Source organism: Corylus avellana, chromosome ca2 (genome assembly GCF_901000735.1).
Source record: "Corylus avellana chromosome ca2, CavTom2PMs-1.0".
Classification (NCBI taxonomy): Eukaryota; Viridiplantae; Streptophyta; class Magnoliopsida; order Fagales; family Betulaceae; genus Corylus; species Corylus avellana.
This window is the reverse complement of record NC_081542.1, coordinates 5,649,756-5,669,532: the sequence shown is the minus strand read 5'-3', so window position 1 is coordinate 5,669,532 and position 19,777 is coordinate 5,649,756. Positions and strand designations below refer to the sequence as shown.

Below are 19,777 nucleotides of genomic sequence, written 5' to 3'. Positions count from 1 at the left end.
CTTCACGGGTATTTAAGACCAACTGTAAAAAGTTACAGGGATTTTTACATCTTGGATGCTGGTTTGTTTCCTCCATGGTGTAACCAATTTCACACAAACAGATTGTTTTATTTTTGGCCCCTTTGGCAGAGATACATGATACGGTTAGCATGCAAGTGCTCTTCATAGTTGTGGATTGTACATTATGAAATCCCACAGGAGATTCTTCTCTGTAATGTTGTCAGCCTAAGCCCTGCAGGGACAGACATCCACTAATTCCCATTGTCGCCAAGTTCCATTTTCATCAAACTGGTGATAGAATCGATGCCAAAATGGTGTCTCTTTTCCTATTTTATCTTGATTTTCCCTCTTCAGTTTAAATATTGATAGAAGCTCTCTTAGCAGGACAACGAGTTAAAATATTTGGTTAAATATTAGGTGTTTTAAGATTAGGGTTTGATAATTTTTTACGAAATTAGCTCCCGAGGAGACGGGAGTTATAAATCCAGGACAGCATGTGCAGTGCTCTTAGTGCAGCATAACGTGTCATTCATATGACGACATTGTGACAACATATGCTGTTTATCTACCTTTGCCTCGTAACAAACCCTTTGATGTTCCTTTTGCAAGTGGATGGATAATTCATTAATTTGAAAGTTACCTTTTTGCCAATATGGCCAATTAATCACATCCAAGGTAGCGGTTGAAGAACCACCTACGATTTAAAACAATAGTAGTCCTTATATCTGTTATCTCACTGCTCGAAAACTTCAAACAACTACAGCCCAGATGCTTAATAAATACAAACTCCCTTCATGTTCTTTCTTTTTTTAACTTTAGAGGTTCCATATACAAGATAAGACTACTACTATAGATACATATATAATCTTTCACATGCCCTCAGGCATTCACTATAGTTCCACCTGCAAAAAAAAAGTTGACCAAAAGGAAAAGAAAAAGAACAAAAAAGGACATCAATATTCCCCTATGAGCTTCTAAAACATACCACAAGGTTGCAGCTTATTGTAACTGAAAAAACTTACCATTAGGGTGGAGAACCTGGCCAGTCATGTAAGAGGAGCAGTGGTTGCAGGCAAGAAAGACATACGATGGAGCAACCTCAATGGGCTGACCGGCCCTTCCCATCGGCACTTGAGTCCCAAACTTAGCACACTCTTCCTCATTAAATGATGCCGGAATCAATGGAGTCCAGATGGGTCCGGGGGCAACGCCGTTCACGCGTATGCCTCTCTTTACGAGCTGGAGAGCTAGAGCTCTAGTGTAAGCCACTACGGCACCTTTGGTTGCTGTGTACTCGATCAATCTGCTGTTTCCCTTGTATGCATTCACGGATGTTGTGTTGATTATGGAGCTTCCTTCTTTCATGTGCTTCAGAGCATGCCTATGATCAGCATCATAATTCAGTTAGACCAATTATGAGAAAAGCTAAATCTTATAAGCAAATTGTTTTGTTTTACTTTTACCTGACGGTGAAGAAGTAAGAGAAGATATTGGTCCTAAACACTCTCAGAAGCCTTTCCTCATCAATCTCCTCCACTGAGCTCGACTTGTATTGCTCAGCCGCATTGTTGACCAGAATATCTATCCGGCCATAGGCATTCACCACCTGATCAACCACCCTTCTACAATTTTCATCAAATCCCAGGTCTGCAGCTATTGCCATGGGCTCTTTCGCATCAGAAGTCTTCGCCTTTTTTATCATCTGCAGCGTGTCCTGAGCATCCTTGTCCTCTTGAGCCTTCACAAATGTGAAGGCCACGGTTGCACCCTCTAGAGCAAAGCAGTGGCATACTGCCCGTCCAATCCCCGAGTCGCCACCGGTCACCAGAGCCACCCTTCCCTGCAAAACGCCCACACCACACCCAAAATCGCTAATAAAATGAATCTCAAAACCAAAATTTCCTGCTTTTTATGATGATGTCTACATAGAAATATATGAGTATGTATGCATGTGAATGTGGAAATCAGAAATTATACACGAAGTTTATTGGATGGTGTGTAGTCAGGGCTTGTAAACTGAGGGGTAGGATCCATGACATGCTCTTTGCCAGGCTGTCTCTCCTGCCTCTGTGGTGGAAAGTGGTCGCCACCGGAAGCCATTGTTTCAAACACTCTGATGGGTCTCTGAGTCGCCGGAAAAGGAGTCTTCCGTTGAGGTTTGAGGTGGGTTTTGGAAGGAAAACAAGGTGCAGTTGCTAAGGCCCTTGACAAAGAGATTACGCGAGAGAGCTTATTGCAAATTGTGAGAGTTTGGATCATGTGCATGCATGGTGGCAGCGGCTAAATTGTTGTGGATTATATAGGTGTTTGGGCGTGTGGGGCAAGCGGAGATACGTGGCGAGAACGTGGCAGGTCAGTCGCATGCAGCGGACACGTCTGTGGAAACGGACATTTTGGTTGAGATCGGCGGACTCATGTGATGTGAAATGGGGGAGTTTCTAATATTCTTTGGAAGGACTCCGAACTTTGAATAGGTAGTATAAAACAAATTAGGGAGAAGTTCACGTAATTCCCTTAATTTACTACCAAATTAATAATATTTTTTCAAACTTTTATTTTAGTTAGATAATGTTTTTACAAGATTTTACTGATTTAAAGGCTAATTTTTACTATTACATAATTTTAATTATATAACAGTTGTATAATAATTTACTAAATAGCATTACTCCGTATCAAATATTCTCTTTGCCATTCTCATGTCAATAGAGCTTTTGAAATAATCAATCATTACGTAGAATTCACAATCCACACCTACAATAAGAATCCTCAAATCTCATTAGTATTAGTTGTCTACTGTTTAGTCTCCTCATGTGCAGTTCTCAACAGTTGTAAAACTCATTTTCTTTCCTTTATTATAAAAAAAAAAAAGAGTTTAAATACTTTTTCGTGGTTTTGATTGAAATCAAGTGGCTACCTCGATTTTAAAGTGTCGTACGTAGTACCTGTTATAAACATAAATACCAACTTAATCCTTCCATCCATGTCAGAAATCCATGTCAACATGATTAAAAAATGAGACACATGTTCCTTATACAACATATTTAAGACAACTTAGTATATCATATGACATGTTACGATGTCACGGATGACACTTGAGGTAGGTCCTAAGACCAGCTAGCTTGATTGCTAAATGCTAACACGTGGACGGCTTAGATTTCGCCTCATCCGACTCAAGCCTCGATGTGAGCTTAAGATTTATTTGTGCACACTCCGGTTTGTTTTTCGTTAAACCCTCAACTTTCTCTGGAAAATCTTATTGTCTTGTACTTCCTATAATGGAGATGGAGCGCATGACCGAGTTTCCTCATACCCACATAGATAGGCGACCCCCGAAGAGAGCGCATATGGGCTGGGACGTTTTTCCTTAGCTCCCAAAGGTATAATCTTTCCCCTCCCACCCAATAGATATCTCAGATTCTTTCATATAGTCAAAACTTACTCTTTTGGCTTAGTTTGGTTGAGTTTCTTGTTTCTGGAAGCCAATGTCAATGTGCCGAAACTTTAAAATTGTTTCAAATTCTTTGGTTTCTTCTTTTTTCTAGATTTTAGGATCATAGTTTGTGACTTTGCGTATAAATGTGGTTTATTCAGACGAAAATTGATTACCTCAACCTAAGTATCTGGATCTGATAACGCTATGCATATCTGTTTGTAATTTGTGACATTTTTTCGTGACTTATTGTAATGGGTGTGCAGAATCCTCTTGATTGTGACTTTTTTCATTGGGTTGATCCCGAAATGTGCAAATATGGATTAAATTTAAGAGTAATGAATCGGCTGAAGGAGAAAGAAGAGGGAATGAAAGGTTGAAGAAATAATGGATAAAGAACTGAAAAAATGCAAGATGAACATGGAGAGTCAATCTGCTTAATTTCGGCTGCAGTTAGAGCCCCTACCAAAACAGGGAGAAGATGTACCAAACAAGTGAGAAGCTGAATCAATCTGCCTTAGTTTTTGTTGTTTTATTAGCTATTTTTTGTTATGAATTTTTGTTAGTACAAGATATTTATGAGCTAAAGTTGCCAATTTTGTGTTTCCATACAATGAATGCAAAAGGTGAATGGATTCCCATTTTTATGTTTCCATTTAATGAGTGCATTATGTTACTGGGGCTGTACAATCCAATCTGGTACACAGGCTTCTGGTGCTTTTGCTATTGCTTCTCCACATTTGCTTGTAGAATCAATGGAAACAGTCAAATTTGATTCAGCCAAGAAGTCAGTATCCCTTCTCTTTATATGTTTAGAAATACATTAGTTTGGCTAAACTTTCCATGGAAGATACTTTTATGTTTAGACATACATTAGTTTGTCATCCATTGTTATTTCTAAGCTGATTATTTAAAAAAACTTGCTCCACCCTTGTGCACCATAGGACAAAATTCCAAAAGATCATAAGTAATTATCTGGTATACAGAAAAGTCCATGAATCAAGGTTTAAAATATTTTAAGAAATCTATGAATCACAAAAGTGCTTGAATAAAGTTGTATCAAATCACAAAAGTGAATCACTTTTAAACCTTGATAATGGGCATAAAAATAATTAGATGGGTTTAGAAGATGGTCCTTGAACTTTAGAAGATATTATCATTTTTAAAAACTTTTTTTTAACAAAGTAGTAAATCACAAGAATCAAATTTACATTTAGCTTAATTTTTTTTCCCACTCCTTATCATATTCTACTTTATTTCACTTTTCTTGGTGTTTCTTCCCTGCAGAGACTTGTCACCAAGTAATGGCAAAAAACACACAGAATCCCGAGTCGGAAATTTCGCCGAACGAATTATTAGCTCCATAAGACATAAAACTTACGGGTCATGGTACTTTGCATGTCTGCCACGTGACAGACATATGAATTTATACTTGTCAAATTGCCACCAGTTTCCCGTTATGTATTGAGCACGCGAAGTGGCACCTGGAACCGCTGTGAAAACCAAGGCAACCCTTGCCCAATTCAAAAAAACTGAAAGAAAACCATCTATAACTACAACTCCCCATCGATCTATTTTTCCTTCCTTCTCCAGTCCCTTCTCATCTTCTTCGGCAAAGCTCTCTTTCTATCTTTTTCACTGATATCACCATGGCCTCTCTCAAACTTGGCTTCTTCCTCTTTGTGCTCGTACACGGCTTTGTTTTGCTTTCTCACCCAGTGCACTGTGATGGTATTCTATCTCTCTCTCTCTCTACCGCTCTTTTTGTTTGTAGTTTTTGTCGTATGTGTGAGAATGATATTAATTGAGTTGGTTGTGATAATCTATCTTTTTCTTTTCTTTTCTTTTCTTTGTCTTGCTTTTACACCAGAATATCATGGGGTTAAGTTAAACATGTAATTATTGCAATAGAAGCTTTCTTTTTTTCTATTATCTTGATTTTTGTTAGAGGAGAAATGCATGGTTGATGAGTATCTCTAGTCTAAATGCTTGCATTAATTACAATCTCCCTTTTTTCAATTTTCAAATTACTGCCCTAAAATTTGGATGAATATTCCTTATTGACCCAATTTCTTATTTCAACTTGAATATTCTATTTGATTTTCTTTACGTGGAAGAAGAACAGAACAGAAGAACCTGATCCCATTTGTCCCCATGATGGAATTAAAAAAGGCAGCGTCTAAAAAATTTCTTACAAATTGGTTTGTAGGAAATCTCTGTCGGTTAGGAATTTTCTACAATCCAATTTGTAAAAAAAAAATTTGTCTGATCCTTCTATATCACGGCTCATATCTAACAATACTATTTGCTGTTTTGACACATGAACCATGATGTCTTAAGTTCCTCCAAAATCCCCTTTGAATAGGGGGAACAAAAAAAGTTTCCTCCAAAAGAATTTAATTTTTCATTTTTAAGGTTCAGACCAACAATGCCCTCAAACGGATTCCCCTTATCCTTTCAACATGCATTTTGAAAATTTTGGTTTGTTTAATTTGGTTGAGTTATATGTGATAAAATTATAACCTTTGTGGCATTACTTATAATCAATGGCTGCTTATATATGCTGAGGTGTTCCTGTATCATTTTATCTGCACAGAGGAGGAAGACAATCTTCTTCAGGGCATCAACAGTTTCCGGCACTCGGCGAATCTTCTGGCCCTGTCAAAGAATGGCAAGGCAGACTGCCTTGCCGACGAAATCGCTGACGAATTAGAGGACGAGCCTTGCTCGAGCACCACCAACGGGGCCAGCATTGTTCCAAGCACCACCACCATAATTCCCGACCTCCCGAAGCACTTAAAGAAGTGCAAAATCAACGTCAACAGCACGGCAGAAGGGATCATACTGCCTGTTTGCGTGCCCAAGTTGATTCCAACTCTGGTGCTTACAAACTACACACACTCCCCATATGCAAAGTATCTGAATAGTTCGAAGTACACTGGAGTTGGGGTGGGTTCTGAGGATGATTGGATGGTGGTGGTTTTGAGCACAGACACTGTGGGTGGAAGTTTTGCTGGTGCTGTCTCTTTGGTTTCGAATGTCGGTTTGGGTCATTGCCTAGTGTCTTTGTGGTTGTTTTTCGTTTTGGTGGGCTAAATTGCTCGTTAACTTGTCTCCCTCACATGCCTTGCATGGTATATGTTCATGTAGTTTCTGGTTGTGTAAATTTGTTAAACATCTGATGATCGTAATGGGTACTATTTTTCTTATGAGACGTTCACACAGTTGTTCATGAGTCATTATATTGGTAAAGACGTAAACTAAATTTCAGGCTTGGTCAAGATCTGTCGTATCAATGGATGACACTTGGCTAAGGAAAAACATCCATTTCAAGTATATTCTCTTGATATCTTAAGATATTCGCACTCTCCTCTTCCAATTTTTTCTCTATTAAAATTCTTAGAGACTTAAAGCATAGGGCTACGGCCAACTCAACCCTTAGGCCGTTAGGCGGCCGTCAAGGGCTCCAATTTAATAAGACATTTAATTAAAAAATAAAGTCCTTATTACCGTTTATATTATTTAATTAAGGCCTCTACTTATGGTAAATAAGTAATTTTAAAAAAATCTTAATTTAATAAGGTTCTTAATTAATAATTTTAAAACAAAAAAAAAAATTAAAGATTTAATTGCAGTCAATATATATGCTTTAATTAAGGACCCTTAATTAAAAAAAAAAAAAAAAAACTTTTTGGCCTTGTGAAGAGCATTGTCATTGAGAAACCAAAATTTCGGGCAAATTTTGCATTCTAAAAAGCGAAAAAAACGATTTGTAAATAAAAATATAATATTTAATGTTAAAATAAATATTACTTAATTAAGATTTAGATATAAAAATTTAAAAAAAAAAAATTTAAAAAAAAAAAAAAAAAATGCATCACCTTAACTTTTCGTTTTAGGCCAGCCGGCCCTGCCTAAGCATGTAAAGTATTCTTAAGACACTCTGGACAAGTCTTGGAGGGTATCATGCAATCAAGAAACAAAGATGGCATGGCACCTTGTGCTCCTTGATATGCAAGGCAGCCCACGTACAGGCAACCCACGAAAAGCATAGATTCAAAGTTCAAATGTCTCCAATAAAAAGACCCTATCTAACATCATTTTTTCTTCATTCTTATCTGTATTTTCATATATCACGATCACCCATCTTCGAGCTCTCTCTTTGACACTGAAACCATGGCCTTCACTAAACTTCCTCTCTTCCTCTTTTTTATTGTTCTTCATGGCATCCTGTTTCTCTCTCATCCAATGCATTGCAATGGTACTCTCTCTCTCCCTCTCTCTGTGATTTTCTTCATGGGTTTTGCTTTCTTTGTGCATGCATGAGAATGTGATATGTTGAGTTCAGTGTTTCTTTGATCAGTTGAAGCATGATTTTCAGTTTTATTGGTAGGAGACAAAATTTTTGTTACAGACACGTGCTTATTAATTCCAATTGATGAAGCTTTTGTTATTCATGTTTTGATTTTTGAACCCATTTGAATCAAAGATTATAGATTTTGATTGAGTTATCAAACCAATATTTTGAGAACCCATTTGATTATTGAATGATATTTCTGTCAGGCTTTACAGAAGCATTTGGTCCCCCCCAATTGGCTTTTTTTCTCTTTATCTTTTTCTGTTCTTCCTCGCTTTTGTTTAGCATCCTCTTTGAAGATTAATTAAAAAGATAATTGACTGATGACAGACTAGGACTTCTTTTTCTGTTTCTGTGTTTCCTCAACTTGTTGCCTCATCAAATTATATTCACATTAGCTTAGAATTTTTTTTTTATAAACTTTACTTTAAACCCCTTAATTACCACACATTTTTAAAAGACCGTCCAAAATTCAAAAACTCTTAATTTACACTTTTCAACTTTCAATTTCAATCAATTTACCCCATCCGTTAGTTTTAGCCGTTAACCTCTAACGGAAATGCCTAAAAATACCAAATTACCCTTCAAAAAATGAAATTAAAGGTAACTTTGAAATTTTATAAAAAAGTCAAGAGTATAAATGTCATTTTATCACTTTTAACGTTTAAAATCTGATAGATGGGTTTAAAATCTGATAGATGGGGTAAATTGATTGAAATTGAAAATTCAAGAATGTAAATTGAGAGTTTTTGAATTTTTTGGGGTCTTCTCAAAACATGCGATAATTTAGGGGTCTAAACTTTTTTTGCTTCCTATTTTAACTATTCACTTTTTCAAAGCACATGTACAGACGAAGAAGACAAACTGTTGCAAGACATCAACGGCTACAGGCATTCACTAAAACTCCCAAACTTCACTGAAAACGGCAAAGCAGCTTGCCTAGCAGACAAAATTGCAGACGATTTGAAGGACAAACCTTGCGACAAGAAGGCCCATGGCTACAGCTCTTTTGCGGGCTCTGAGCCCAAGTTCGCCAACTTCGAAAAGCAGCTCGACAAGTGCGACATCAATTTCAACACCACAGAAGACGGGGCTATTTTGGTCGCCTGTGGCCCAAAAATAGACTCGCCTGAGGTGCTTCATAACTATACCAAAACTGAATACGCAAAATATATTAACGATTCCAACTACACCGGCGCTGGCGTCGGCTCTAAGCACGGCTGGGTGGTGGTTATTCTGAGCACTGACACGTCGGATGGAACCTTTTCCGGTGCGGTTTCTTTGGTTCCAAACATCATCAGTATGGCTAACTTCATGGTTGCTTTGTTATTCGGCGTGCTTCTTCTTTCGGTGAGCTAATCAAGTGCTCCCGGTGTCCTGTCATATGTATATGCATATATAAATGTATCTTGTTTTGTAGAGCAATGTTAAGGACTATTTTTTCATTCTCTCAAAGTTAGCGTGATTATTAAAATTTTCGTTGAATTTTGAGTTGATTCAATGATAATTTTAGAAGTCACGTTAATTTGAGTAGATAGAAAAAAGATAAAAAGATTGTCGATCTCTAACATTACTCTGTTTCGTGTGTTGATATCCTTGTTTTGGGTTTTTTTTTTTGGGCATGAGTTTTTTAATGTTGTCTTTGGTTGTGGAAAGTTGTGAACTTTGTAATGATTGTTCTCTCTTGGGTATTCTTTTTAAGTGATTGTGATTGAAATTGTGTATATTTCTTATGGCAAGATCCAAAAGCTGATAATTTGTGATTTATTTATCAATAAATCACAAATATATATATATATATATATAATATATAAGTCGACACTCCTGCCATAAAAAGTTTTTCATTACTGATCGAATAGCCTTAGGCCCAAGAAACCCAACTGGCCGAATAATTGGACCCAAGCCACATATTCTATTGGGCCAAACGAATTAACCAATGAACCGGGGTACACGTCGCATAGTATAATTGGTCTGCTACTTCACCCCCATAACATTTCATGACATATGACAACAATTGCAAGCTAGAGGCAAGAAATTCAGAACTACTACCTCGCAAGATCGTATCTTACCAACAATTAAAAGTTTTAAGTGGCAAAAGGTTATAGGTCTCATTCGTAGTTGCTGTAGCTCCACCCACTGATAAGCTTATACCCTCTTGCCACCTAAAACTTTTATTGGTAAAAAATAATCTTTTTATTGCATCATAGCATATCTCTTGATAAAAATGTACCTCAATATATAAACCAAATTTCACACTTGGTCAAGATCTTGTCCTATCAATGGACGACACTTGGTTAAGGAAAAACAACCATTCCACGTACATACTCTTGATATCTTGAGATATTCCCACTCTCCTCCAATTTTTTTCTCTATTAAAATTCTTAGTAACTTAAGCATATAAAGTATTTCTAAGGTACCCTCGACAAGTCTTCGAGGGCATCGTGGAATCAACTGCATTATTAGACAAGAAACAAAGATGGCACCTTATGCACCTTGATATGCAAGGCAACCCACGAAAAAAGCATAGATTCAAAGTTCAAATATGTGAAAGAAGAGCCCCTAGCTAGCTAAGATCATCTTTTCTTTATTACTATCTGTACGTAATTTTCATATATCGCTCATCACAGAGCTCTCTCTTTGACACTGAAACCATGGCCTTCACTAAACTTGGTCTCGTCCTCTTTTTTATTGTTCTTCATAGCATGATGTTTCTCTCTTATGCAATGCATTGCGACGGTACTCTCTCCCTCTCTCTCTCTCTCTGGGTGATTTTTCTTTCTGGATTTTGCTTTCTTTGTGCATATGAATGTGCTATGTTGATTTCAGTTAGCATTTTCATACTTTAAGCTCCAAAGAAATATAAGAACTTTGAGCGGATGTTTGAGTGTTACCATCCTCTCTTGTCTTGAGCCGAGAGGAAATGAACTGGATAGCATAGAACTGGGGTCTCCTAATGATTGTCATTATCATTGTCAATTCCTTTACTTGAATCATGATTTTTTCAGTTTTATTGGTTGGAGACAATTCTTTTTTTGTTGGACTAAAAGTGATTCTGCTGTCTTTTTTCTGTTTCTGTGTTTGCTCAACTTGTTGCCTCATCAAAGTACAATCACAATCAGGTTAGCATTACTCTTCTCTAAGCTCATTTTGCTCATATTTTAACGCTCCAACTCCACGCATTTTGAAATTATTTTCCGAAGTTAAAAGAGTCTCAATTAAGGGTATCAAACTTTCAATTTGATTTTCCGTTAAATTTGTTAAAATTCTATTGACACAGAAGAGGAAGAGAAACTGTTGCAAAACATGAACGGCTACAGGCAAGCACTAAGCCTTGCACTCTTTGGTGAAAACAGCAAAGCAGCTTGCCTAGCGGATGAAATTGCAGACGAGTTGAAGGACAAACCTTGCGACAAGAATGCCCATGGCTACAGCTCTTTTCCGGGCACCAAGCCCAAGTTCGACGACTTCGAAAACCTCCTCGACAAGTGCGACATAAATGTCAACACCACAGAATACGGGGCTATTTTGGTCTCCTGTGGCCCAAGAATTGACTCGCCTCTGGTGCTTGACACCTATACCAAATCTGAATACGCTAAATATATTAACAATTCCAACTACACCACCGCTGCCGTCGGTTCTAAGGATGACTGGGTAGTGGTTATTCTGAGCAGTAACTCGTCGGACGGAACCTTTTCCGGTGCGGTTTCTTTGGTTCCGAACATCATCAGTATGGCTAACTCCATAGTTGCTTTGTTCTTCTGCTTGCTTCTTTTTTCAATTCTGTGATATGAAAATAAAATATCTTCTTTCTATCAATCAATTATATATCAAATTAAAAGTCACTTTAATTTGATATATAATTGATTGATAGAAAGAAAATAAAAAGATGGTCGGTCCATAGCATTCCTCTGCTTTGTGTGTTGCTCTCCTAGTTTTGGGGTTTTTTTTTTCTTGGGCATGAGTTTTTTAATGTTGTCTTTGGTGGTGGAAAGTTGTGAACTTTACAGTGGTTCTTCTTTCTTTTTGAAGAGATTATGATTGAAATTGTGTATACTTCTTATGGCAAGATCAGAGTTAATCTAATTAATTATCTAAGTTATGTTTTAATGTTTTTTTACATGGCTGTTAATGATCTTTGATTGGTCTGGCCCATTCAAGCTCTTCAGCCAATTTAATGGTGGCATAAGAATATTATTAGCAGTCTCACTAAATCTATTTTTAATTATTTTGGTGAGCTAATTTGGTGAAAATGCTCTAAATACCTCTCTAACGGCCTCATTATTTTTGTGAAAAAAAATTTAGTGAGTGAACGGTGTTCACTATTAATAGTGAACAATAGTGAGCACTATTCACTCACTAAATGAATAAAAAATCATTAAAACCGATTTCCTCTTCCTTTTTCACTCACCAAGAGAAAGACAAAAAAAACATATATTGGATGAAAAATAAACCTTGGTTGAGGTTAATGATAATTGAAGAGAAAATTATATTATTTATAGTGAAAACATGTGTCATTTTTTGAAAAATATGATGGTTAGGAAAAAAAAGAAAAAAACAAAACAAAACAAATTTTAAAAACATGTACATGACTATTAGGAAAAGACAAAAATTTAAAGCTATGATCATTAATAAGATAAGACCAATATTAAAAAATATGACCGTGAGGTAAGAAAAAAAAAAATATAAAATATGACTGTTAGAAAAATATAAAGTTTTAAAAATATGACCATTAAAAAAAATACAAACATTAGAAAAGGAATAAAGAAATATTTAAAAAAATAATATTTAAATAAAATAATTAAAATGGTGAGGTTTTTGTGAGTACTTAAAAAAAAAAAGTAAATAATTAAAATAAAGAAATGTAATTTTTAACTATTTTAATGAGTAAAATTTAGAAAAGTTACTAATAATGCTAATATTTGAGTTTAAGATTCCCTAAAACTAAGAGTGAAATATACACCATCTTCCTACAAAAGCAGTTCGAATATTAGATATTTTATTTATTTATTTATTCGAATAATTTTTTAGGCCTAATTCGGATGGATTCCCCACTATGGCTATTTTTTTTTTTTTTGATATGTCCACATAAGAGGGAGGAGAAGTATTCGAACTCGTGACATCCGCTTCATTAAGCATGATTACAACTGATTGAACTACCTCTTGAAGACCCATGATAGCTATTGATGTTGAAGATGATGCTGCTATTGAAACATTTTACCCGCCTAATTCTTAAGTAAATATAAAACATTTTTATATAATAAAAGACATAATTGGATTTGAGGTAATATATTAACGGAATTTGGAAGAATTTTGTTTTTTGTTTTTTTTTTTTTAACTAATTTGGAAGAAAGTTGATAACCATAAATTATTATTATTATTATAGTATAGGAATTAGGAAAGATATCAGAACAATATTTAATATAACCAATTTTGCATTTTTTTTTTCTTTCTAATTTTTAAAAACAAAAAGTGTTGGCTGTGTTGGGTGCCGTCCACGTCAGACTGAGTGGCATTCTAACATGCACCACGTGCGCACCGTTTGGCACCAATCCCCAAAACCGAGGGAAAGAGAAACAGAGAGGGAGAGGAGCCCTGAGCTATGGCGGAGGACGACGAAGACGAGAGCTTCGGGGACTTCCATTTCGCATCGTTCCCAAATCCCATCGTCCATTCGGTTCCCACCCAATTCAGCGTCCGGAATTCCTCCTCCTCCTCCTCCAATTCATGGGGCGAGTTCATAGACACCCCCAAATCCGACCTCTCCGGTGGTGCCGTCCATTCGGTTCCCGCCAACAACAACACCTCTAAACCCGATTATAGTGGGCCGGTCCGGGTCGATCCGGAGAAGGTCCAGTGGGCGAAGCCGCGGGGAGCTCTGCCCTTGTCTATATTTGGGGAATTGGAAGAGGAAGGGAAAGAAGAGGAGGGATCTGGTGCGGGCGAATCTAGAGTTGGTGATGGTGGAACCGTTTTCTCTGACAACAAAATAGGCAATTCTGAGAGAAAAGGATCGGGTTTGAATGTTAATGATTTGATTGCAAATTTGTATGGCCAGAATCAGCAAATCAACGCCCCCAACGGGTCGAATGTGAATTCAAATGGATCTGAGTTTAACAACACTATGAATGGTTTTGGTTCGGATTTGCTCGAAGGGAATGTGAGTTCTGATGATTTTGATGATGATGGGTGGGAATTCAAGGCTGCAGAACCCGAATCTCGGATCGCAAATGGGCATTCTAAGGTAAAGGTATAACCTTTTTTCTATAAATTTTAGTTTCTTTGTTTGGTAACTGACAAAAAAAAATGAAAATAGTTGAAGTCAATAATTAATTTCAAGTTGTTTTTGGTTTTGTAAGTGATTGAGTTCACCATTTGGGAATTGAAATTTCGATTATTTATTTATTTATTTTTGTATACTGAACATTTGGAAAGGCCATTAGGAAAGCTTTGGATAGATCAACACTGACTAAGCTTTGGATAGCACAAGGGTTTGTCAAGTTATCGGATGGAAACTGATGCTTGGAAGATGTTGGTAATGAGTATTTTATGGATTTACTTTGGAGATCATTCTTTCAAGAAGCTGAAATGGATGAGTTTGGTAACATAATTCAATGCAAAATACATGGCATCATGCATGATCTTACCATTTCAGTGGCAGGATCGTTATCACCACATTATATTATAAGGAGAGAAACATTAATGAGAAAACTTGTCATGTATCAGCTGGTAACGATATAGATATTTTATCAATTCTAACTTCATTGTGTAGAGAAAGTTGGATACAAACATTTCTTTGCCTCGGTGTCCAAGGCTTTGGGGCTCAGATTGATTGTGATGCAATTTTTTATAGTTTGAATAATGTTACCAAACTCATCCATTTCAGCTTCTTGAAAGAATGATCTCCAAAGTAAATCCATTAAATACTCATTACCAACATCTTCCAAGCATCGATTTTGGTCCAATAACTTGACAAACCCTTGTACCATCCAAAGCCTAATCAGTGTTGATCCATCAATTTGGTGCTTTAGTTTTGATTTTTGATTTTATGAGGCACAATTGAGTAGAGGTTGTTTTCTTAGCTCCCAAAGAGTTTACAATTTGTTGCGTGTGTGTGTGTAGTGCCAACAATTAAAAAGAGCATTATGGAAGCTATGGTTTTTATTTTAAATTGTTTTTCTGTTTTTATCAGGAAGAAGGGATTTTTGAATCATCAGGACTGAAAGTAGAAGCAACTGCACAGATAGACCAAGAAATCCAGGCGGGTATTGTTTACTTTTTGTGTATTTGAATGTTGATGCTTGGTAGTGTTTGTGTCACACACTTGAATTTTCCTTGGGAGTTTAGAACCAATTAGCTTTCTTCAAGCAACTTAATTTGGCAGTAAACTTTTTCTTGAACTTGAAATAGGATGGTATTTGTGTAGTTAATTGTGCCGCTAAATGTATAGATACATGCGTGCTTGTGCGGGGATTTCATTGGTCTAAATCTGAGGTTTTCTGATTGAAGGTTGAAGGGAAAAGATGGGAAAATACTGAGGGGGCCATGCCTACATTTGGGTTTGGCAATGGTGTGCATGGTCCTGGCGATTTGTTTTTGGTGTCAAATGGGACTTCTCACAGAAGTGGTGAATGGGGTTTTCGGTTTGATTTCAACTCGAGTCCTATGACTAAGCAAGATGGTTTTATCTTGGATTCATTTTCCAAAAGCAAGGACAATGATATTGCAAATGGGATGAACTCTTCTTCAGCTGATAAAAAAGTTGATTCTGTGGAAGATTTTTGGGAATTCAAGGATGCATGTCCAGAAACTGGATCACAGCCTAAGTTGGTGAGTCAGTTTGATTTGGTTTCTTTTTGTTACTTGAGATTTCGACGAATTTGCATTGTCAGACTTTAAATTTGGCTGTAGGAGGAACCAAAGGTTGCTGATACATCTCTCGCTGGTGTAGAAGCAAAAATATTTGATGGTGATGGTGTTAGTGTATCTGTTGATTTATTTGCTGGATCAGATGGGGTCTCTCAAAATTCTAGGAAATGGGACTCTGGATTTAATTTCAACCCGAGTTTTATGAAAGATATCGTCTTGGATTCATACTCTAAAGGCAAACAGAGTGATTTGATATCATCTCTTTCTGATGAGAAAGTTGGTGCCAACGAGAACTTTTGGGAATTTAAGGATGCATTTTCAGAATCTGGATCTAAACATAAATCAGTGAGTCACTTTGATTGGAATTCTATATTTTGTATACAATGTTGAAACTCTGGAAGAATGTGCTCAAACGCATTTGTTGTTGTAGGAAGAGCCAAAGGTTGCTGATAGTTCTCCTGCTTGTGTAGAAGCACTTACTTATGATGTCAATTGTGCAAGCAATCCTAAAGATTCATTCGTAGCATCAAATGGGGTTTCTCCCAAATCTGTGGAATTGGAATTTGGATTTAATTTCAATCCAACTTCTGTGACTAAAGATGATATTATCTCTGAGTCTTACTCTAAAAGCAAGCAGAATGGTTTGAATTCCTCGACAGTTGATGAGAACGATGAATCTGGTGAGAACTTTGAGGAATTCAGGGATGCATTTTCAGAAACCGGATCAAAGCATGAGGTGCAGTTTAATTATGATTTTATTCTTTAATTCATTTTTTATTTTAAGATATGTAAAGAACGTGGATACTAAAAACTTTTGTTTGGTTGTAGGAAGAGTTCAAGGTTGCTGATTATTCTCCTGCTGGTGCAGAAGCACCTGCTTTTAGTGTTGAAATCCAGGTAGTGATTCAGTTGATATGCTTATTCCATTTATTAAAATTTATATATTAGGTTTCCTGCAATTCAAAATGCTCTGCTTAGAGACTATTGTTGAATCATTCTTCTCACTTTGCTTCCTCTTTTCTTTCGTTTTTTCTTTTCCAGTGGATTTTTTTGGGGGTGGGGGGTTGATCTTTTTTCTCTTTCCTGACATCTGATTCTTGTTTCCAATATTATTTAGGTCTGTCTTTTGAAATTTTAGTGTTTAATTGACAAAGTAAAGTTTGGAAGTGTTTTATGCTCTCATTAGCACATTCTTTTTTCTTGTTGTTCTGTTACCATCTTCCATTCTTATTTTTCCAGAGGAATGAGTTCAGGTCTGAGAATCATAGAGAACCCTTGCCCATGGCCATTTTCAGTGATAGAAACCTGGATTCTGACGATCCCTTTATCCTTAAAGATGCTTCTACTGTTACACCCGCCTCCAACCCAAGAGATAGCATCAAAAGTCCCGGTTCTAATATATCTATCAGTGATCTCATATCAAGTCTGTACAGTCAAGCTGAGCAGAATGCTTCTGTTAATCATATACCAAAAGCAAGTGACCACGGGATGCATTCCACCACAACAATGTTGGAATCTGATTTAGTCAACACTGATGATGATTTTGATGAAGATTCCTGGGATTTTAAGGCTGCCATTTCAGGTACCAGAGCTGAAGACGGAAGTTCTGATATTGATCTTGTAGATTCAGAGAAAAAACTTTCGACCACATTAGAGCTAAATGATTGTGTCGATTTCTATTGCAAATTAAAGGATGAATTGTGCTCAGTTGTACTGTATCATCTTGATAATTTGAAGGTTGGTAAACTTGTTAAAATTCTTTCCTTTTTTTTTTTTTTTTTTTTTGAAATGTTAAATTTGCTTATCTTATTGAATTTTATGAAAATACAATTTGTCAGAAAGCTCAAAGTACTGCTACTCTTTCTGGTGAAGAGGCAGAAGCAAAATCTCTTGATGAGGAAATAAAGGTTGGTGACTGTACTTGGTCATATATATTTTATGCCTTTCCTTATTATTATTTGCACAATTTGTCTGGTTTTATGCTTTGAGTATGCAATGCGGAAAAGCTTGAGAAACTTGTATATAAGCATTTTAAGTGACGTTTGGCTGTTTATCTTGAATGCATAAGAAATTAATTCGATAAGATCATGGCTTCTGGAGGTTGGATCCTCTCTCCTTAATGAATTTATATTAGCAGTTCTGGAGTTTATATTGTTTTCATCTTCTTAGCTTTCAGTTTGATAAATCTCTCTCTCTCCCCTCATCAATAATACATGTCTATTGAATATTTTCTTCTTATTTTGAATTCAGCCCTCTTTTGAGTTTTTTTTTTTTTTTTTTTTTGGGTGGGGGGGGGAATGGTCTTAACTTTGTTATATTAATTGTTGCTTTCTATTGTAGGAATTCTATAATGAACTCTACAAAGATAATTTGATCGCTAAAGAAGTGCAGTCAGAGAATCTATCACCAAGAGATATTTGCTTCAGCAGTTTTCTAGAAGTTCTGCAGGAACCAAAGTTCCAAGCTATTGAGTCAGAATATCAGTTATCAAGAAGATTGTCATTGGTATGCATCTTATTCTTATTACAGCTAAAAGTCACCTGTTACTTATTCTTATCAAAACATGCATTTAGATATTTACAATGGGTTAACATAAATAATGTCGGATACTTGTGAGTGCGATTTGTTATTAATATGGTCACTGTATGTTGAATTTTTAAACTCTAAAATTGAAACAGTGCTTGATCTGCTGGCGGTAATTTGAACATATGATCACCATTATAAGCTGCTTGGCTTCTTTTCTGAGCCAAGTATAAGATGTGCTTATGCAGTAGTTTATGTGCTGATATTGAGTAGGTGTTCAGAACTGTTTATTTGCCGAATTTAGGAAATGTTCTTACCTTGTTTGCTGCATTCTTCCCCTCCCCTCTAATTTTTTTGCTTCATTTGAGTGATAAAGTGAGCCAGTGTTAGTTCACATTCTTGTGCTTTCTAATTGTTTAAGTATCTCTTTCTTATGTTTTTTAGTGGAGTTCGATATCCAATATGACCTTAAGGAAATGTGTGATGAACTTAAATTTTAAGATTTTTAAACATTTGGATAAATACAGTTCCAAGTGAGGTACTAAGCTTGATTCTTACCAACAATAATTGGAACCAACAAACTATATTTGAACTCTCTCTCAACACAATTTCTAGGTGAAGCAATAATATGTTTGTCAAAAACTCAGAAAAGAACTTTTTTTTCGCATTCTATGATGAATTGTTTATAATATTGTGCTCATTAGTCACTTTAGCTTGTCACCTATCCATGTATATTTTGTTTTTTTAGGCAGAAAAGGAAGTGAGGTCAGCTATTGAAGTCCTAAAAGATGTGGCATCAACACTAACGATTCTAAAATTGGGATCAATGGAGGAGCAACAATATTATGTTTCGACATGGTCTAATATAGTCTCTATTTGTATCGAAGAGCTGAAACACGGAGCCTTAATTTGGAAGCAGTCAATACAAAAGAACATACAAAGTCAAATTTTCTCTGAACCTCAAGGTACCGTTTGTATAAGGCACCATCATGATGATGGCAGATTTATTTAACATTATCGTGTCCTTACATAAAAAGAAATAAAGTTACATTGCCTTCTCATTAATTTTTATGCTTTTTGTTTTTGGTGAAAATTCAGGGAAGCGGTATATCCTTGCCCTTGGAGAAATTTACAGAGTAGTTGAAGTTCTTGGAGCCTCAACCAAGCTTTACAAGCCATGGATACTTTTATCTTCTGGTGATGCCAGTCTCTTGGTTGGTCTTCTAAGTGAGTGTTATGGTATATGGTCAAGTTCAGGACTTGAAGATGCTCTCAAGAGTATTTCTGATCACATTGATTTTGAGTATGATGGAACTATAAAGGCACTGCTGGAATCTATCAACTATATTCATAATATTGATGCACTTGCTCTTCAAAACCATGTTTTCTCTGGACAACCTATGTGTCGTTTGTCGGCCTTAACTGCAGGAACAGTGCCAGGTACGTAGATATTGTATTGATAGCTCTCAGGGGTTAATTAAGCTATTCCAGGCCAATTAACTAACCATTTTTCCTATGGATTTTGGAATTATTACCCCCTCACTGTTTATCATTCTTGGGTTGTCCGTGATAAGTTTGAATCAAAATAATTCTTTTATATA

At 36.2% G+C, this 19,777-nt stretch overlaps 5 protein-coding genes across 8 annotated transcripts; 4 read left to right on the top strand and 1 right to left on the bottom strand.

Annotated features, from left to right (window-relative positions):
• Positions 1–697: 697 nt before the first annotated feature.
• On the bottom strand, positions 698–2,254 carry LOC132172174 (NADPH-dependent aldehyde reductase 1, chloroplastic-like). Its single transcript, XM_059583625.1, has 4 exons — positions 1,978–2,254; positions 1,464–1,840; positions 1,023–1,381; positions 698–902 (listed from the first exon to the last, which is right to left on the bottom strand). Exons 1-4 carry the CDS (start codon positions 2,098–2,100, stop codon positions 880–882), a joined length of 882 nt encoding a protein of 293 aa, XP_059439608.1. The 5' UTR covers positions 2,101–2,254; the 3' UTR covers positions 698–879.
• Positions 2,255–3,244: 990 nt separating this feature from the next.
• Positions 3,245–6,650, top strand: LOC132168489 (uncharacterized GPI-anchored protein At5g19250-like). 3 transcript variants are annotated; one of them, XM_059579477.1, is made up of 4 exons: positions 3,245–3,377; positions 3,697–3,924; positions 4,718–5,161; positions 6,027–6,650. In XM_059579477.1, exons 3-4 carry the CDS (start codon positions 5,080–5,082, stop codon positions 6,524–6,526), a joined length of 582 nt encoding a protein of 193 aa, XP_059435460.1. In that variant the 5' UTR covers positions 3,245–3,377; positions 3,697–3,924; positions 4,718–5,079; the 3' UTR covers positions 6,527–6,650. The 3 variants fall into 3 exon arrangements, with proteins under 3 accessions (XP_059435460.1, XP_059435459.1, XP_059435458.1); XM_059579476.1 differs by having other exon boundaries at positions 3,697–4,217; XM_059579475.1 differs by having other exon boundaries at positions 3,697–5,161.
• Positions 6,651–7,561: 911 nt separating this feature from the next.
• LOC132172579 (uncharacterized GPI-anchored protein At3g06035-like) lies at positions 7,562–9,393 on the top strand. The gene is made up of 2 exons (XM_059584097.1): positions 7,562–7,691; positions 8,638–9,393. The coding sequence occupies exons 1-2, from the start codon at positions 7,607–7,609 to the stop codon at positions 9,144–9,146; spliced, it is 594 nt and encodes a 197-aa protein (XP_059440080.1). The 5' UTR covers positions 7,562–7,606; the 3' UTR covers positions 9,147–9,393.
• A 1,043-nt stretch (positions 9,394–10,436) lies between these two features.
• On the top strand, positions 10,437–11,573 carry LOC132168617 (uncharacterized GPI-anchored protein At3g06035-like). The gene is made up of 3 exons (XM_059579609.1): positions 10,437–10,523; positions 10,892–10,906; positions 11,065–11,573. The coding sequence occupies exons 1-3, from the start codon at positions 10,439–10,441 to the stop codon at positions 11,571–11,573; spliced, it is 609 nt and encodes a 202-aa protein (XP_059435592.1). The 5' UTR covers positions 10,437–10,438.
• A 1,751-nt stretch (positions 11,574–13,324) lies between these two features.
• Positions 13,325–19,700, top strand: LOC132172158 (uncharacterized). Of its 2 annotated transcripts, none has more exons than XM_059583610.1 (11): positions 13,325–14,028; positions 14,977–15,045; positions 15,294–15,614; positions 15,696–15,998; positions 16,084–16,389; positions 16,482–16,550; positions 16,893–17,390; positions 17,492–17,560; positions 17,994–18,158; positions 18,925–19,141; positions 19,275–19,700. In XM_059583610.1, exons 1-11 carry the CDS (start codon positions 13,387–13,389, stop codon positions 19,622–19,624), a joined length of 3,009 nt encoding a protein of 1,002 aa, XP_059439593.1. In that variant the 5' UTR covers positions 13,325–13,386; the 3' UTR covers positions 19,625–19,700. The 2 variants fall into 2 exon arrangements, with proteins under 2 accessions (XP_059439593.1, XP_059439592.1); XM_059583609.1 differs by having other exon boundaries at positions 13,325–14,034.
• Positions 19,701–19,777: the final 77 nt, after the last annotated feature.

Excerpts from the sequence above, each read along its gene's own strand:
- LOC132172579 (XM_059584097.1), top strand. The coding sequence starts at position 7,607 with ATGGCCTTCACTAAACTTCCTCTCTTCCTCTTTTTTATTGTTCTTCAT. Across the intron at positions 7,692-8,637 it reads TCATCCAATGCATTGCAATG|ACGAAGAAGACAAACTGTTG; the intron begins GTACTCTCTCTC and ends GCACATGTACAG.
- LOC132168617 (XM_059579609.1), top strand. The coding sequence starts at position 10,439 with ATGGCCTTCACTAAACTTGGTCTCGTCCTCTTTTTTATTGTTCTTCAT.
- LOC132172174 (XM_059583625.1), bottom strand. The coding sequence starts at position 2,100 with ATGGCTTCCGGTGGCGACCACTTTCCACCACAGAGGCAGGAGAGACAG. Across the intron at positions 1,841-1,977 it reads CACCATCCAATAAACTTCGT|GGAAGGGTGGCTCTGGTGAC; the intron begins GTATAATTTCTG and ends GGCGTTTTGCAG. Across the intron at positions 903-1,022 it reads CCAGGTTCTCCACCCTAATG|GTGGAACTATAGTGAATGCC; the intron begins GTAAGTTTTTTC and ends TTTTTTTTGCAG.
- LOC132172158 (XM_059583609.1), top strand. The coding sequence starts at position 13,387 with ATGGCGGAGGACGACGAAGACGAGAGCTTCGGGGACTTCCATTTCGCA. Across the intron at positions 17,561-17,993 it reads CTCTTGATGAGGAAATAAAG|GAATTCTATAATGAACTCTA; the intron begins GTTGGTGACTGT and ends TTTCTATTGTAG. Across the intron at positions 18,159-18,924 it reads TATCAAGAAGATTGTCATTG|GCAGAAAAGGAAGTGAGGTC; the intron begins GTATGCATCTTA and ends TTGTTTTTTTAG.
- LOC132168489 (XM_059579477.1), top strand. The coding sequence starts at position 5,080 with ATGGCCTCTCTCAAACTTGGCTTCTTCCTCTTTGTGCTCGTACACGGC. Across the intron at positions 5,162-6,026 it reads TCACCCAGTGCACTGTGATG|AGGAGGAAGACAATCTTCTT; the intron begins GTATTCTATCTC and ends TTATCTGCACAG.